Source organism: Vanessa tameamea, chromosome 29, assembly GCF_037043105.1.
Source record: "Vanessa tameamea isolate UH-Manoa-2023 chromosome 29, ilVanTame1 primary haplotype, whole genome shotgun sequence".
Lineage (NCBI taxonomy): Eukaryota > Metazoa > Arthropoda > Insecta > Lepidoptera > Nymphalidae > Vanessa > Vanessa tameamea.
Genome location: NC_087337.1, coordinates 3,639,308 through 3,658,350, shown reverse-complemented (window position 1 = coordinate 3,658,350; position 19,043 = coordinate 3,639,308). Strand labels below are relative to the sequence as shown.

General features: G+C 40.4%; 1 protein-coding gene across 2 annotated transcripts in view; it reads right to left on the bottom strand.

Moving 5' to 3' along the window:
• Window positions 1–3,801: 3,801 nt before the first annotated feature.
• LOC113399249 (ATP-citrate synthase) overlaps window positions 3,802–19,043 on the bottom strand; it is a 67,545-nt gene continuing 52,303 nt past the window's right edge. For both annotated transcript variants that reach the window (XM_064219692.1, XM_064219691.1), the window contains exons 5-24: window positions 18,852–18,965; window positions 17,729–17,808; window positions 17,096–17,354; window positions 16,593–16,805; window positions 16,132–16,289; window positions 15,399–15,561; window positions 14,935–15,102; window positions 14,707–14,830; window positions 14,061–14,158; window positions 13,066–13,164; window positions 12,316–12,431; window positions 11,222–11,362; window positions 10,819–10,958; window positions 9,654–9,802; window positions 9,470–9,559; window positions 7,689–7,831; window positions 7,181–7,343; window positions 6,785–6,918; window positions 5,931–6,137; window positions 3,802–5,853 (exon numbers count right to left, since the gene is read on the bottom strand). In XM_064219692.1, coding sequence (XP_064075762.1) covers window positions 5,691–5,853; window positions 5,931–6,137; window positions 6,785–6,918; window positions 7,181–7,343; window positions 7,689–7,831; window positions 9,470–9,559; window positions 9,654–9,802; window positions 10,819–10,958; window positions 11,222–11,362; window positions 12,316–12,431; window positions 13,066–13,164; window positions 14,061–14,158; window positions 14,707–14,830; window positions 14,935–15,102; window positions 15,399–15,561; window positions 16,132–16,289; window positions 16,593–16,805; window positions 17,096–17,354; window positions 17,729–17,808; window positions 18,852–18,965 — 2,922 coding nt within the window. In that variant the 3' untranslated portion in view covers window positions 3,802–5,690. The remainder of the gene's footprint in view (window positions 5,854–5,930; window positions 6,138–6,784; window positions 6,919–7,180; window positions 7,344–7,688; window positions 7,832–9,469; window positions 9,560–9,653; window positions 9,803–10,818; window positions 10,959–11,221; window positions 11,363–12,315; window positions 12,432–13,065; window positions 13,165–14,060; window positions 14,159–14,706; window positions 14,831–14,934; window positions 15,103–15,398; window positions 15,562–16,131; window positions 16,290–16,592; window positions 16,806–17,095; window positions 17,355–17,728; window positions 17,809–18,851; window positions 18,966–19,043) is intronic.

Genomic DNA, 19,043 nt, shown 5'->3' with positions numbered 1-19,043 from the left:
TCCGTCTGGTAACATCTTAAAAATTTATATAAAATAATATTTACATATAATAGAAAACTGTATACATATCATTGCAGGACATGGTTGTCCTAATTCGATGTTAAAGCATGTTTATTAACAATATTGAAAATAAGTCAACGTTACATATGATGTAGTCCAAGTGGCTGCAGTTGTGGGTTCACTCAGGCTGCAATAAAACAAAGCCACCCTGTCGGCTATGACCTTGAGGGTACGTAACGAGCACGTCAGCGGCGCCTCTTCGAGCAGCTTGGTTCGTCCGTTGGGCACCGCTAGCAGCGACGGTCGATGTCTCCGCCACACATATCTGTCTGGGGCGCACAGACTCAACTGCCTTAATACATTAGCATTATGGACTATACCTCTCAATGCCTTAAATAAAAAGAGGTGTCCCACTTGGAACCTTTTGATCCAAATGGCTTCGTTACATATTATGTATTAAATAACAGACTGGATGAATTAAATCAACAACGTATGAGAATAATTAAATGAGAAAAAAATTTTTTTTTTTAAAAACAATAACAAAAAATTATAGTAGCGGCACGCTATGATGGCCGTTTTGACGTTTGCCCGCTCATGAAGTTTCGTATTTAATAAATAAATACATCAAAGGAACAAATTGTTGTTCTTTATTGTCAATAGTGACGTGCAGTTAGTCATAAAATTTATCGAATGTGATTTCTAAACTACAAATATTAGCGTACCGCGAAGATAACTTTTTTATTTATTTTTTTGCGTAAACGTGTACGTCACACTCTCACACTCGACCTCGTAGTCGGTGTTATATTTGTGTTGACAGTAAATATTTTATCTATTTTATAAATTATCTATTTTATTTTATTTTATTTATATATGTTTATTGTAGAAAATGATAACAGAAATAATATTAGTATTCAGAACAGGCAACAGAACGTACCTACATCATTACATGGGAAAGACGAAAGAGGATTTCCGGTCATTAGAGTAACCTTCACCATCACAACTTAACTATGTTAGATCCTGTAAGTGTATTTAGAAATCAGGTAGAAAAACGACATTATGATCAAAGTTCAAAACGTGAGCAGCGAATATGTACGCAACCCAATTTATTTATTTATTTTTTACAATTTATTTCTTGAATGTAATGTGTTTATAAAGTTATTCATTCTAATTCCAATTTTTGATTTAAATTGATTTCGTTCGAATATATTACTTAAACTTATTTTATATTTTTTTTATTAAACCTTTATAATAAGATACTACTTGCAACAAAAACTTGAATTAAATTACTTGCAAAAAAACAAAGATTTGAATATATTATATCGATAATAAATTTACATTTCAAATCACTTTTTTAATGTGTCAAAACGGCCATCGTATCTTGCCGCTAGAATAGTTTAAATAAGATTCTAAAAGACCGTATATCATAGAAAGAGACGAAGAGGAAGAGAAAGAGAATGATCTTGGTGCATGACGCTTCCTCCTTACGTGACGATTTCTGCCGGTTCACGCTGCTGTAAGCCAGTAAAGAACTTCGTTCCAAAAACCAAAGGCAAATCATTGTTGAGACAAGAGATGATAAACTCCGAACTCCTGTTATATTTTTTGAGTACTCTGTACAGATATGTCAATTATATATACATATATGTAACGCTATATGCTAAACCAAGCCAAGCCGAGCCAAGCCAAGCCTTGGAATTGAATAGCCGACCCAGTCTTTTCCGGACGTTACTCATTAACAATTATGCAAAAGGTATTGTCGCCCATGGCAACCGATAACAGAAAAGAAAAGACGGGGTCGCGATTGCCACAAGGCCGTAAAATATAACGGAGTGGAAAGAATATAAAAGATGAATGATAAAAAATATATAAAGGCGAGAGATCACCTTTGTCAGGATTAGCCATGATTTATGACTTCTAGATGCAATTGAATAACAAGATAAAACGTCAAAATTAATTGTATAATCAATATACTTCTTCAAATAAAATTAATATCAGTGTTTAGTCCAAAAATCTAATTAATAGTCTCAATATTCACTTTATATCACAAATGAATCGAAATTAACAAAAACTATCGTAGATTACACGGAACAAAAGCGATTCGTCGTATTTGTGGTGCCTTTACAATGACGGTTTCTCTTCCCAGTTGAATGCCGCCATTATGTGTGCGCTAACCATCCACACGACGCTCCGCTAGATTTTTGTAAAGCTGTAGCAAACCGTATGTATTCGTTACTGAGTAACGGGTGCGCCATCTAGTACCGGGTAACGAAACGTTTTACGTTACACAGGAATGCGTTTCAATACTCGCATTTTTCGTATCTTTGGTACCTACACTTTTTTTTTTTTTTTTTCATACACTGTTTAATAATCGATATAATAATCGATTGTGATGTTATTGAGATATAAAATAAGTTCACGGTGAATAAAATCAAAATAGTAAATCCAATATCCATTGCAAATTTGATAGATTAAACTAGATTCCATCAACAGTTCACCTGTAGTTCTACCCTTTACCTATTAAATCAAACTAAATTTAGATTAACTTAAACATAAGTATGTAATGTAAACAATAAACATCATATACAGTATACGAATTGCATACGCAATACGAATCGATTTGTTGCTCTGACATAACAGCATGATATGAGAGAAACATATTAAATAACGAGAAACGATACGATAATAACGAGTTCTTTGCTACAGTAACGAATGCACGGGTACGTTTTTTTTCCGTTACTTTTGAACCTCTAGATTTTTGACAGCCACGAGTCGTTGTCAAATCTAGTTCCGACGTAATTCAACATATGGCGCTACGCATGCGCCCCCATATATATAACATAGTTGTTGTTATTGCCTTTCGTTTCATATATTTATAAATATGTCATTGATGTAAGTAATTCGGCGTTATCAAATGTGTTTGTTGTTTCTAGAATTATTCAATATGATATCCACATAAAAAAATTAGGAAAATAAAATTAAGTTTAAGAATATGAAATACAAATAAATATATGACAGGAAAATTTTGATAGTGGTAATGTCATGCTGTATCCGCTCGGGTTGCAGCCGAATGGGCCGGCCCGCCCGGGAAAGTACCACTCTCTCACTTAAAATCAGCTTAAACTGGTAGCTAAGCTGCCGCGTTTCGACCGGTACGTCCCGGAGCCTCGATCCTCCCAAAAACGTGATGGTTGTGCAGTATTTGGTTTTATTACCCCAGGATGGTACCATCAGCGATTGCGGTGAAATTTGGGTATCCATGCTCAGGACGTACACCACTCCGCCTCCGAATTCTCGTAAAAAGTAAAGGATAAAAAATAGTTATTGTGGGTTATCCCTAAGAGACAGAAATATACCATCGAGGACCTTTTGAGGACCTTTTGAAGGTGTACATTATTTTGATATATCTTGTAGGGTTCAGCCGGCGTTTGCAATGTAGGCGTAAAAAAAATGTGTTTATTTCAATAGAAACCTCTAGAATTATCATTGTCTCTCTACTATATTATGTATAAACATATAAACCTTCCCCTTGAATCACTCTATTCATTAAAAAAAACCGCATCAAAATCCGTTGCTTAGTTTAAAAGATCTAACCATACACAACGACAGACAGCGGGAACCGACTTTGTTTTATACTATGTAATGAAGAGATATTAATCAAAAAATTAGCAGAGCACACAATGGCTAATCTATTCGCAAGTTGCATTGCGTTTGTTTATCTTTTTTCCCTTTTCGATTTGAATAGACTATACTTACGACTTATCTTCGAGAACGAATCGGGAATATAAATAAAAAGCCGGCAGATGACAGTTAATAACAAAATATATTCAAATAAGTTGACAAACTCCAGTATGTACAGACACCGGCCGACCATTCGCAAATATACCAATAAATAGAGTTAGACACACATCGCTTACAGCTACTTCCGGGAGAACGCCTCGCCGAGACGCCGCGGACGTCGGCTCGACGCCCGGGCACTCGACAAACGATCCGTTTTGCTTACGGATGGAATACACATATCATACCATCCGTAAGCGAAACGAATGCCTTTGACAGGAGCCGGGCTTAAATCGTAGCGATTTAGTTCAGAAATAACAAGACTTGGAATAAAACGAAACGATAATCCATCCATATATTACAATATTCTGTACAACAGTGTCGTCGCTCAACGATAAACATCACGGGCGACATTCTCCTTACAGTGTTATTAACGCTAAACAATCCAATTAAAATATCAATAAGTATAAAAATCTTCAAAAGATCGTTGTTACAAATAAAGTGTATAACCTAAACGTATTCGAGAGGTCGCGACTCGCTGACGAGGCGTCCACTGGCAGCAGCATACAGTTGTGCCATCGAAAGCTTTGAACCGTCAAGGATTTCCGTCAGAGATTTAATTAAAAACATATCTATACAATTTTATTACAAACATACATTCAAAGAGACTGGTGTATCGAATAGGGGGAATATTCTCGTCAAATATGCATTTTTTAGGGTCAACGCGTACGCAGTCGGTATTGAGTGCGTACGCGTTATAAAGGCTGAGCCACACTCGCATAGATCGCGTTACAATATCAGTCGCTAGCTTTACGAATGTCTCGATGGCGATGTATGTTGGACAACATTACGCGGATTATGAGATGTAATGTTACAGATGTATACAGTGTAATGTTCGCCGCGATGTCACCGAGTTCGCTCCGAAGTGAAATGGAAACGTTTTCACTTGAATGACTACAGTTACGAGTTCACTTCTCACATTCGATATGATTATATTTCACCTTTATAAATTATATCATATAAGTTAAGACGTAAAAAAATATGATCGAAATATCAAAAATTAATAAATTAAGTAAATATATTGAATTTATTGGACAATTTTAATCTACGACAATTAAAAAATCGACTTATACATTTCAATAGAATTATCTAAATCTTTGTGACCTAATAGATATTATTATTAAAAAAAAAATGTATATATTGGGATTCGACATTCGAGAAATTAATGCAGAGATTACTTCGACACGGCGGTATCCAAGTATCGAGTTAAAAGAAAGTTGCATCAAATTTATATTGAAATCAAACCTATCACGATAAGTAAGGTCGTTTCCTGTCCTATTTGAGCCACTAGAGGTCGCCACGAAATGTCGGATCCCAATACACACGAACACCGATCGATTACATAGCACTGTAAACTGAACTACTTCGAAATGGAATGCGTTATATAAATGACAAATTAGACGACACACACACAGCGGGCCGATCTACGGGCGCGTTACACCGTATACGCACTCCGCACGAAGTGTTGCTTCCGGGTCCAGCGAACATTTCCCGCAAACACGGACCCTCCGTCTGAAGGTGCACTCATCTGGCAATACAGTGACGTCGTACGTTACAAAAGCTGTGTCCGAAACGTAAAACATATAAAATAAAACTGAATACAAACTACATCAATGATATCCCTCTAAGCGTTACCTATGCATTGCTAATACGATTTTTAACAACTAACTAAATCGCTCGACAGGTGGCGCCGCTCGTTCCGAAGATACTTTATGTACACGTTGAATTCCCTGTAAGTATTCCACCGTCCGCCGTCGCCCGCGGGAGGCCCCGAGGCCCCCCGCGCCGCCCCGCCCCGCCCCCTGCCGGCGCGCTCGCTTACAGTATTAACTAGTGTGTGTGGGGGAGCGGAGCACTCAGTTGAGCGGCGACATGTAGGTGATGTCGTCCCACGGGTGGCGGTACAGCGGCTGCTTGAGCCGCTTCTGGTCCAGGTAGTGGCCCACCAGCCCGATGGTCCGGCCGAGCACGAACAGCGCGTTGATGGAGCCCATCGCGATGTAGTTGTTGCCTTCCTCCCTGGAAATTGCGTTACATAGTTAGCCGTATTCGTCGAGAACCATGAAGATACTGGGGGAGAATCCGCCGCGACTCACTGAGTGAAGAGCTGGCAGTGGCGGAAGAGGTCGACCATGGCGGCGGCCACGATGCCGTCCACGTTGAGGATGAGGTTGGGCTTCTTGCGGGTGGTGATGGCCTCCACGTCCAGCGCGTAGCGGGTCACGGGCCAGGCGGGCCAGCGTGACGTCACGTACGCCTTCAGCTCGCGCACGCGGGAGTCCGGGTTGTTGATCGACTTCACTCTGAGGATTTTAATTATTGCATAAGACATGTTTAGCAGGAGAAGGTAATTTGTAGAAATTGAAATAAATGTTTAAGGAATTAGGATTAAAAATAAAAGAATATCAAGTTTACTTCGCGCTGTGTGGGATGAAAAAGTGTAATCCTATTGTTATATTGAGAGATATCATCAAATCAATCATCAAATCTGAAAACTTTTCCCGGCTGTCATAAAGTATATACTCATACTACAAACATATACTCTATTCCAACCATAACAGGATAAAACCCGTATAAACAACATTTGACAGCAAATTGACGCGATATCATTGGTCGAGAGCTTGATTAATCTGTGATATTCACTATGGATTTGCGAAAATATAGCGTTTCGAACGTCGACGAAACTGTTATCGGAATTTTGAAAGTAAAATTAAAGTGGATATTAGTGGTTAAGTGTAACAGTTTTGTTATAAATAAAGATATGTTAATCATAAACTCTAAGTAGTGCAAAATATAGCTGAGTTATTAGCGAATCGGATGAAATACGTAAATCTAAGTTTTCTTTAACTTTTTTCCTACTTCCACTGGAATGGACTACATGTAAAAACAAACATCGTGAATTACATCTATATCAACATTTAACATTTCTAATACAATATCCTCACGGTACCTGTGGCCGATGCCCATGATGAGCTCTCCGCGGGCCCTCTTGTCGTTGACGAACTCCTGCGGGTGCTGTCCGCGGTCGTACGCCTCGCAAAAGTCCAGCGCGGCGCGGTCCAGCGCTCCGCCAAAGCGGTCCCCCTGCGCACACACACACATTGTCAAACACGGTTCATGTCCCGGTTCAAAACCTAGTTTTACGGATGGTACCTTGACTTTGGGATTGGCAGCTTTACAAACAAACAACTGCCTCTTGTTATATTGACCGAAAATTCTTCAAAGAAACAAATTTTGTTTGAACGACTCTGGATTTGAACCCGGGACCTCGAAATCTGCACCCGCATACGAGAGAGGCACAAGATTACCACTGAGAGACTACGCCGGTACTCGGGGAATAACTTACGATGGTTAGCAGTCCGCTGACGACGGAGGAGATGAGGTCCTTTCCAGCTCTCGCCGTCACCATCGTGTTGTGGGCTCCGGACACTGCCGGACCGTGGTCAGCCGTCACGATCAGCACTAGCTCGAAGAACTTGCTGGCCCAGTCCGGCAACTCGCGTTGGAACCTACACACATTATAAAAATAAAAACAGGTTTATTACAAAAACAAGAATTAAATAAACTATTACCGGAATTTTGGAAGTGAAATTGGATATAAATAGTTAAGTATAACATTAGTGTTTTATAAATAAAGATATATTAATCATAAACTCTTAGTAATGCACGATATAGCTGAGTTATTAGCAAGTCGCATGAAATACGTAAATCTAAGGTTTGTTTAACTTTTTTCCTACTTCCATTGGAATAGGCTATATTAGAAATAAATACATATATATTATGTTTATAATATCCTGTTTTTCTGACGTTGCAATACATAGAAATTTATCTTTTTTTTATAGCAATGTACTCACCACAGCAGACTTATGGTACCGCCGACGCCGAGCTGCCTCTCGAGCACGGCGCTGATGGGCACGCCGCAGTAGCTGAGCTCCTGGCCGCGCTCGTCGCAGATGGTGCTGATGAAGGCGGCTGGCTTGCGGATGATGCCCAATTTCTGTTCACGATACATGATAGAAACATTAATAATTGGACTCGAGACATTTTATGGATTGGCATGTGTCCGTAACCACAGTTTGAGAGAAACACTAAAATATGAACTAAATTTAAATTTGTTTAATATTGGTGCTTTTAATTCTATCCTTAGTAACCCTACGAGTATTTCGACAATTAAAATCTATGAATTTGTTAGTGATTCTCTCAAACTGATGACGAAAAAAAAAAAGGGTAGGTACCTTTGGCATCAAGTATTTATAGTGGTGATCAAGTTCGTGTTTGAACAAGCTTTAAGCATTGTCGGGCGCGCTCGGATAGCGCTTTGCAAGTCTGTACACGAAATTGTACGTAATATCGCATACGCAAGTTTGGACAAGTAACAGTCGCTTGCCTTATTTAAATATTATCTGCTTAGTTACGTACTTAAAACAATGTAGGTAAGCCCTTATAAAAACTATGCTTACATTTTTGCTCTTTACTATCAAAAGCAGATCAATTTTCGTGGACCCCCATTAACATCTTATGGGCCCCCATTTTTTATTCACGCCTACGTAGACCCCCAGAAAGTCTCCCGTGGACCCCTGGGGGTCCACCTGGATCACTTTGGGAATCGCTGGCCTAGACACTTTACTAAAGGGCGCCGTTCAACCAGCTTCCTTAATGACACCGGCCATTACATCTTACATTCATAGAATAGGGACTCTCATGTAAATAAAAACATTTATATTGATAGTTTAGGTTGGAACATAATTATTTGATTAAATGCTAAATATTTATAATATCGCTACATTATTTTCTATTTATATTTATCAAAATACCGACTCTGTTAACTCAATGACTGACTCGATATGATCTTGTCAGTCTTACCGCTAGAGAGTTTTTTAAGAAATTCTTGATAAACAACCCAATTTTAAAGTTACAATTAGAGTATTTATTTTTCGCCAATATCTCTATCTATATAGAGATATCATAATGGAGAATTTAAGATTAGGAGTCGGACCGAAAAGACCAAATATAGTCAGAGAGTCGGCCTTTTTTAACCAATTTAAAAAAAAAAGGAGACTCAAACAATTTTCCCTTATTCTATGAACGGAAATGAATTGGCTAAGTGCCGCTGTAAGAGCGCCGTTTAGTAAAGTGGCTAGGCGTTTCGTTGGATGGCTAATTAAAGTAGTTGCCTGGGACATACACATATATATATATATATATATATATGCTTTTTGCGTTATATTGTTGGTATGGTATGTACCGTGGCCCTTTTAGCACCAGGCCACCGAATTACAGTCAGCAGAAACATGATGTCGATAGGAGTTCGACTCCTTGTACAACAGTTCTACGGACGTGCTACTTCACGACAGTCAGCAACAAGCGATTTGTAACATAACTTGTTCGTTAAACGTAAATCACATATGTAATATTTTATGTTTTATAAGTGTCTTGTTTGAAAATTTTATCGTAATTTGTACCGTCGTAAAAAAAAGCCAAAGCGTATTCATTTATCATCTTCCTTATAATAAAGTTATAAGTATTTTAATCATGGATAAAATCCAACATTTAATTCAACAATCAAAGTGCTTCATGAGCCCTAAAAGTATAGTTTGATTTTTGTTCGAAGAAATTAAAATAAATCTTGACTCACCCTCGCCCAGTCGTAGTCCATGGGGACCTTAGGTGGCTCCACTTCCTCCTTCACAATGATCTTGCCCTCCGATACCAGCCTCTTATAAACCTGAGGATCAGTGGAAGGTTTTAGATAGCTTTCCTTAGAGTGAACAGATACGAAACGCACGTCCTCCCCACAGAACAGTCAACGTCGGGCGCACCTTGTTGACGGCGGCGCCCAGCGTGTCGAAGCAGTCGGGCACGGCGACCCCGTGCTGCTGCAGCGCCGCGTTCTTGGCGGCCGCCTTCTCCAGCGCCGAGCCGGCCAGCGAGCCCGCGTGCCCGAACTGCACCTCCGACGTGAACATGTCTGCGGCAGAGCGACGTTGAGCGAACGTTGAGGTCGGTGTGCGAAAACGATCATTTTATTTACAATTTTTAAATATATGTCGCATCCGGTCCGGCGGACGGACATTCAACGGAACGGAGAAATAAACAAAACATTAGATCTAAATATCCTATGCGATTTTCTAACAGCTCTGCTATATCGTGTACCACGAACAGTTCTTGATTCGTACATCTCTATCTAGACTTTTTTTTTAAATATTGGTCAACATCACATACATCACTCTGACCCCAATGTAAGTAGCTGAAGCACTTGTGTTATGGAAGATCAGAAGTAACGACGGTACCACAAACATCCAGACCCAAGACAATATTGGAAACTAATGAACTTTTTCTCGTCGATTCGGCCGGGAATCGAACCCGGGACCGGAGTGGCGTACCCATGAAATTCGATGTACACAAAACTCGACCACGGGGGTCGTCAAAATGATAAATACTTACAAGATAACATGTCCTACTGACTGATTCATCATTGCCGAGCGTAAACTATTCAAGTTGATTTGGTGAGCAGGATCTTTTTATTGAATAGACATCCACTAAGGATTTTTTTAATTCCACCCCTAATAGGGTGAAATAAGGGTTGGAAGTTTGTATGGAAGTTCGTCATTTTTTAAGTTACAAGCATGAAATTTAATTTTTCGGATAGTGATTAAAAATGAGTTAATACGTATTTAAGCGTTTACCTACCCTACCCATTGGGGTGAAATACACACCAATGTGATATACAAAGAGGTCTTAAATTAACGTAATATTTTAAGTTAATCTGTAAATATATTCAACTACTAATATTCCGAGAACAGTTTCGCCGACGTTCAAAACGCCAATTTTTCACAAATCCATAGTGAATATCATAGATTAGTCAAGCTCCCGACCAATGATATCGCGTCAATTTGCTGTCAAATGTTGTTTATTTGGCTTTTTTCCTGTTACGGTTGGAATAGAGTATATGTCTGTATATAAGTACGAGGTATGTGGACATACCGGAGCAGGTCCCGATGCACCAGGCGACGAGCGGCTTGGTGATGCGACCGTCGCGGATAGCGCGACACACGTGGTACTCCTCCACTCCCCCCACCTCTCCCAGCAGTACCATCATTTTTACATTGGGATCCGCTTCGTACCTTATTGGAAACGAAATATTATTAAACACATGACATAATTGATGCGTCTTTTCACGTCTTAAATACTCAACCGTTCAACATGAAATTATCATAACACTTGCTCGCCCCCTCCCCTTTTACACGCAGACAAAGCCACGAGCGGAAACTAGTGCACGCTATAATTTTATAGCCATTAATAGTCTTGAACTTTGACAGTTTCGTTCCATTTGAACAGCGCTTGTATTAGATACTTGAGTTTGTAGTAGACACGTAGTGGTCAGTACCTGAGCAAGTGGTCGATGAAGGTAGTTCCAGGGTAGCGGTCACCACCGATGGCGACACCCTCGTACACACCGTCAGCTTCCTTCGACAGTATGTTGTTCAGCTCGTTGCTCATACCACCCGACCGGGACACGTACGCTACGCTGCAACAATATAAAATACACTCACTAAAGTTAGCGCCTGTTTCGAATTTAATTTCTACCAAATAAAACCGTAAACACACCGAGTATATATTTTTTTGTATTTTTCTTTTCCTTCTATCTCTCTTTATGTTCGAGGACATATATATCTATACATATAATAAAATTGGAGTGTCTGTTTGTAATATTAAAATCACCTCATTTTTTTTACAATTTTTGTCTATCTATCTGTCTGTCTGTTTGTTCCGGCTAATCCGTGAAACGGCTGAACCGATTTTGACGTCACTGGCAGATAGCTGATGAAATAAGGAGTAACTTAGGCTACAACAATAACTTTTTCGTTAAAAAAACAAACGCACACGAAGTCGCGGGCGCAGATAGTATGGTATATATTCTTACTGTATTGTACATAGTGTGTATTTAGATTATATACTTGTATTTTTATTTTCATATGTATTGGATAATATAATGTATTCATTGATACATAAACATAAAACATAATCAGCCTGTAAATTTCCCACTGCTGGGCTAAGGCCTCCTCTCCCGTTGAGGAGAAGGTATGGAGCATATTCCACCACGCTGCTCCAATGCGGGTTGGTGGAATACACATGTGGCAGAATTTCGTTGAAATTAGACACATGCAGGTTTCCTCACGATGTTTTCCTTCACCGCCGAGCACGAGATGAATTATAAACAAATTAAGCACATGAAAATTCAGTGGTGCCTGCCTGGGTTTGAACCCGAAATCATCGGTTAAGATGCACGCGTTCTAACCACTGGGCCATCTCGGCATCTTTATTGATATATAATATGTTTATTATATATTTACATTCATTTATTAGTTTTAGTTATAGGGATGGAATCCCAATATTTTAGGGTCAAAGTCACTGAAATAGGAATCAATTCCAAACATTACACAGTAAATGGATATCTCTTCGACAGCGGGTGGTACGTACCTGCCGGGACGGTAGAGCTTGCTGTCGATGATGTTATCGATCATACCGGCCGTGTTTCCGATCTTGAAACAGCCCGGCTTGATGCCTCCGACCGTCGCCGGACCGATTATGTTCACCTGCGCGTCATACACACGAATTAACAAGGGGGGTTTAGAAGCGTCAATTGCGCGATGGTTTTAGGTTCTAGCGCAGTAAAAAGCCGGATTGACCCCACTCCTAAGACAAGTTTTAAGCTTAAATGGAGGGGTAGATATAAAGTCGGTATCTCGTGCGGAGCGGACGTCTCTTCATTTGTACTTTGTCTTAGAATAATAATTGTTTGCTTGAAGTAATTGCAATATTAAATAATTATTTATTGTAAACGTTGGTAGATTATATTTCTTTTTTTAAAAACTCAACCCGCTTCTGATTGCTAATAATATATATAACTTTGAACTTGAATCGACATGACATTATCGGTCGAGATTTGAATAATCCATGGTATTAATTATGGATTCATAAAAAAAAATGTTTTAAAATGTCGGTTTTAAAATTTGCTATCGTAACTTTGGAAGTAAAATTAAAGTGGACATAACTTAAGTGAATCGTGTTATTATAATCAAATGTATATTAATCAAGAACTGTTTGTAATTCATAATATAGCCGAGTGATCAGAAAATCACATGGAAATATACAAGATTAGTTTTACTCCTGTGATTAGTACTTAGCATACATTTAACTGAATAATTTAAAGTAACGCGTTATACTGACCCCCCTCGCGTCGGCCAACTTGACAATCTTCCGCGTCATGTTCTCCGGGATGCCCTCCGCGATGATAACTATGGTGTTGATCTGGGGATGTTGCATCGCCTGAAAGATAAAAGTTTAAACTAAAGTAACAGTCTCACTTTCCGTGTTTCACCAGGCTAACAGATGATGTATTTCTTTTGCAGCTATAACAACAAATACTAATAACAAATAAACTGAATAAAATAAATATTTAAGGGAGCTCCCATACAACAAACGTGATTTATTGCCGTTTTTATAGGTAATGGTACGTGCCCTTGCAACCTTGGGTAGTTACACTGACTCACTCAGCCCATCAAATCGGAAAGCAACAACACTGGGTACTGCTGTTTGGCGGTAGAATATCTAAAGAGTGGGTGGTACCTACCCAGACGGGCTAGCACAAACCCCTACCACCAAAAATTAGCTTCGTAACCTTCATAGTCTAATCAAACTACAAGAGGGCAAACAAACAACATCTGACATCGAATTCACGCGATATCATTGGTAGAGAGCTTGATTTATTAGACACTAAAGTATCTAATAAATAGTGTTTCGAAAAAATGGCGTTTTGAACGTCTACGAAACTGTTATCGGAACCTTGGAAGTGTTGTATCTATACATATAATAAAATTGGAGCGTCTGTTTGTAATATTAAAATAACCGCTATTTACTAAATGCATATGTATGAATAGACGGTACATATACCAACATTTTTTTTTTCAATGTTTGTCAGTCTGTCTGTTTGTTCCGGCTAATCTCTGGAACGGCTGGACCGATTTTGACGAGACTTTCACTGGCAGATAGCTGTTATAATACGGAGTGACTAAGACAATAACTTTTTTGTTCAATCAAACGCGCACGAAGTCGCGGACACTCCTAGGTATAAATAAAGATATATTAATTTGGAACTTTTAGTGCTCAATATAGCCGAGCTACTAGCAAATCACATGGAACACGATCGCAACAGCCGTACGTACCTGCATGGTGCTGTCGTAGGCGGACCTGAGCGACGCGAAGTTGACGAGCACGGTGGCCTCCTGGTGCTTGCGCATCGCCACGTCCATGTCGCTGAACACTGCGGGCCGCACGCACAGAGATACATACATTATATATATATCTTATAAGCTATGCGTAAAAACTAAAGGACTATTATATCCTCCTGCTGGGTTAACCCTCCTCTCATTTAAGATTTGATGCTAATTTCACTACACTGATCCACTGCTCGTTGGTGGATTTTCACATGCGGCAGATTTTTATTCGACACGTGCAGGTTTTCTCACGATCTTTTCACCGCAAGTAAAGAACTTGACCGGATTTGAATTCAAATTATTTTTATAAGATTTACGTACCACACGTGTCTCCACTAGGCAATCTTGGTTATTATAAATTAAAAAAATATATGTGTACGATTATTTTAAAATTGTTTTACTTTTTTTATTTTTTTAACATTTCTATTGCACGTATACGCACATTCCTGCACTTCCTAAGGCACTTGTCTCGTCTGATAGACTGATAATTTTTTTTTTATGATAAACGTAGTCTAAGGACCAAATTTCAATACACGCCTTTTGTACGATATATATTTTATGTCGTTCAATAAAGTTTTAAATAAATTAATAATACCTGGTATGAAGACCTCCTTGTTCCCGAAGTAGTATTTCTGCTTGTGGTCCGCCGTGAAGGGGTACACGATGGCCACCACGGACGGCTCCGAGCGACGGCAGATGTAGTCGAAGTCCAGCATACCCTGAAAACATTAAATATAATTTAAAAACACAGTTTGTAATATAGATTCTACCGAAACGAACCGACAATCCACCTAATAATTGTATTCATATTAATGGGCGTTACCTGTATGGCTCGGTTCTGCATGCCCCACACAATGGCCTTCGTGCGGTCGCTGAAGAGCGCCCGTGCGGTCGAAAGCTGCTGGCCCAGGTCCAGCCGGGTGGGTGCCGACGAGCACGCCAGGTCCAGCAACGTGTCCGTGAGCACGGGCAGGTCCACCTTGCTTGGCGGCTGCGGGTAGGAATAATATACATAAGTCGGGGCTGAAACACTTTACAAAATATATGAATACGGTTTTTTTATTTTAATCGGCGGCAGCTGCTTGGGCGCGTAGGTGGTCGGGCGGGACGGGTGCGTGTGTGTGGGGGGAGTGCGTGTGTGTGGGGGGAGTGCGTGTGTGTGGGGGGAGTGCGTGTGTGTGGGGGGAGTGCGTGTGTGTGGGGGGAGTGCGTGTGTGTGGGGGGAGTGCGTGTGTGTGGGGGGAGTGCGTGTGTGTGGGGGGAGTGCGTGTGTGTCGGCGTGCTCACCGGGGGCTCCGGCTTGGGCAGCTGCTTGGGCGCGTAGTCGAGCTGGTGGTCGGGCGGTATGGGCGCGTGTCCGAGCGCGAGGCGCACGATGGCCGTCATGTTGCTCTCGGGGCCGAACACGTACATGGGGATGCGGAGCCGGTGACCGACCTCACGCATTTGTCTGGAACATTCATGTTACACTGATTAATTATTTGTTCTTAGAGTCTTATTAATAGGATAACGTGCATACGTGCAACTCCTCAATTTTTATAAAACAATTAAAAATATTTCTATTGTAACACTAATATTTTTTTGTTTCATAATCAAATCGAACAAATAAAAAAACAAATGAAATATTTTATTATTTATTTGTTTATATAGCAATTATCATCAGAAAAAAAACTTCTTTTGTTGGGTAGACATTGGTGGTAAGACCTTGTGTACCCGTCTGGTTAAGTACAATCGATTTGTGTATTGTTGTGTTAATTACAGGCACAAGGAACATAAAACCTTAGTTATTTAAATGTTAAATTACATACATTGTTATTGAATGTTATGCTGACCCTACCTATTTACGTACTTAAATTTATCTGCAATCATACTTCATTAACATTGCCAAGGCTCGTGGTATATTGGCGATGTATGGAATGGATATTATTTATTACAGTTTTCAGATGGCAGTTAGACCAAAATTTTGCCAGTCTACATAAGTTTAAAAGAAGAATTAAAGACTTATTAAGGACTTAGTCACCTGAGCCCTTCCTGGTAGTTGGGACCACCTCTTCTTACGAATATGGTGACGTTGTACTGCAGCAGAGCGTCCTTGTAAGTCTCGATCGCCGTGATGATACCACGGAAGGTGTCAGCTACGTTTGTGAAGTTCGCTATACCACCGCCGATGATCAGCACCTACATATTTAAATATATGTCAAGTTTGTTACGATTGTCTTAATCCACGAATTATTACATCCAGATTGAGACAGTTCTCTTGACTGATTTCAGGCAAGCTATCCTAAAGAAAGGCTATCTAACGGAATATAGTGCGAGGTAAAAGAAATGGTATGTAAAAATTACGTCGGCGTCGGCGTAACGTGTAAATTAAAAAAAAAACGCTTATATTTTAAATACAGTAATAGCTTACTGAAAATATACCACTTGGAACGAAAATCACGGTTAGACTATCAGAATATAAGTTAAAGTAGTGTCGCATACCTTCCCCTTGGGATGCTTGTCGCGGCACATGAGGCTGAAGATGGTCTTGGCGTAGTCGGCGGTCTGGCTCTCGGTGGGCGCGCCGGAGTACTCCCCGTAGTTGGCGAGCTCGGCGGACGCGCCCAGCGCGCACACGGTGTCCGTGTACACCACGGACGCGCCCCCCCCGGCCACCATCGTCCACACGCGCCCCGCCTTGTTCAGCACCGTCAGCTGCGGCCGAGAAACGTGTTCACACACAGGTCATTTATAACTACCGACAACTGCCTTTTGGTTGTCGATTTGTTTTTTTTTATTTTATTCAAAATAGGTAGGCAGGCTAACAAAAGAACCCTGATGATGAGTGATCATCACCACATGTAGACATTGGCATCGTCAATACGCCACCTACCTTGGAAACTAAGATGTTATGACCCTTGTGTCTGAAGTTACAACTGGGTGATTTACTGATCTGCGGGAGTGCTTGGCGGTAGAGTATATGACCGAGTAAGTGTATGTCTCACCTTAAGACTGGCCCCGCTCTTGGCATCCAGATCCGCGATGTGAGCCTCCTCGGGATACGCGTCCCGGCCGAAGGGGGGAGGGAAGGTGATCTCGCCCCAGTTCTTGGCGCAGATGAAGTCCGCGGTCTGGTCCAGCTTGGCGGCCAAGTCGAGCAGGTATACGCGCTCGTTGGTGATCACTATTGGATTTATCTCCATATACGTGAAGTATAAATCTACGAACACCCGGTATAAGGACAGGATGAACGTTGTCAAAATCCTGAAAGAGACAAAAGAACACGTGAATTAAAATGATGTCGGATTGCAGTTTTGACGACACTTTTAAAACGGATCGTGATCAAAATATTTTTTAGTAAATTAAACAAAAATTACTGTACAAAAGTTTAGTCTCTTTTTAATATAATCTATTGAAAAATCCTAAATAATATTTGACAAATTATTTGTTAAGCATGTCTTCAAATATTTCTACATTTGAGTGTGAATTGAACGCTGTTTCACCCATAAAACGTTTTAAGTCATTTTTGTAAACACTTAACTCCACGAACCGAGACGACGATCCCTTTATCGAACAGAAGTAGTTTTTAAATAAGATTATTTACATTAAGCACAAACACATCTAGGACACACACATACCTTTTCGTGGTGGTCGATTTGACGTTCTTCAAAAGAACGCGGTCAATTTCCTCGCCAGTCGGGAACGTGTCCACTGGTACCTGAACATAAACCCGTTGTTAGTATTATGTAATATTAGTTTGTGTGTGCGTTTTATGTGTGGGTCTAAATACAGGTGTAGGGTCAGCGGTTTGATATGCGCACAGAGGCACGGGGGTTTAACAGGTCTACTACAGAACTTCTTGACATAAAAACGTAAATGGTAGAGTCAGTAAGAGTTTTACTGCCTTCACCCAGGACGTCGTGATCTTACCTCCAAGATTACATACTAGTTACCTAGCTGCCGAGGCAGACAAAATTATATGAGTGCACTCAGAGCCGTCTCAAGTAATGCTGGGGCCCTCGGACCCACGTGAATTTGGGGCCCTTTTGCTAGATATTTACTAAAATTAAATAATTAACAAAATAACATTGAAAAAAATTATTATTAATTTAAAAAATAATTATCGTGCTTATTATTATTACAGCCAGGCATTAAGTTTAGTTACAAATAAACGGTGCGATCATTTTCGTAAATTCGTAGGAATCTGATTGGTGGTACAATTTTATGGCCATAGTATATCTATTTCTATCATGAAGAGCACGTCTATAGCTTTCAACTTTTAATATAGACTATTGTTACTAGCCTTTGATAAATATGTTATTATATTCTTACAGATGGCAAATTAGCAGTCAACGTGTGAGAAAAATTGTTGGTTCTCAGGACGGGGGCCCAGGGCACGTGCCCCGTGTCCTTCTGGTAAAGACGGTAATGAGTGCATTTGAATGAATGCACAGATGTGGTGTGTGTGATGCAAAAGTGTGTATGTGATACGTAAGTGCGTGTGTGATGAAGCTTGTGTCTGCGTGTGTCTGCGAGTGTCTGCATGTGTCTGCGTGTGTCTGCGTGTGTCTGCGTGTGTCTGCGTGTGTCTGCGTGTGTCTGCGTGTGGCTGCGTGTGTCTGCGTGTGTCTGCATGTGTCTGCATGTGTCTGCGTGTGTCTGCGTGTGTCTGCGTGTGTCTGCGTGTGCCTGCGTGTGTCTGCGTGTGCCTGCGTGTGTCTGCGTGTGTCTGCGTGTGAGTTGCGTGCGCTCGCCACTCACGTCGAGTCTGATGGCGAGCGCGTCCACGTCTCCCACGTCGACGCCACCCTGGTGGTGGAACAGGATGGTGTCGGAGCGACGCCCCGACTGGATGCACAGGTACATCTCCTCGTTCTGGAACATAAATGTTATATGATAAAACAAAACATACCTCATTTAAATAGATTCTTATGAGACCTTTACCATAATAAT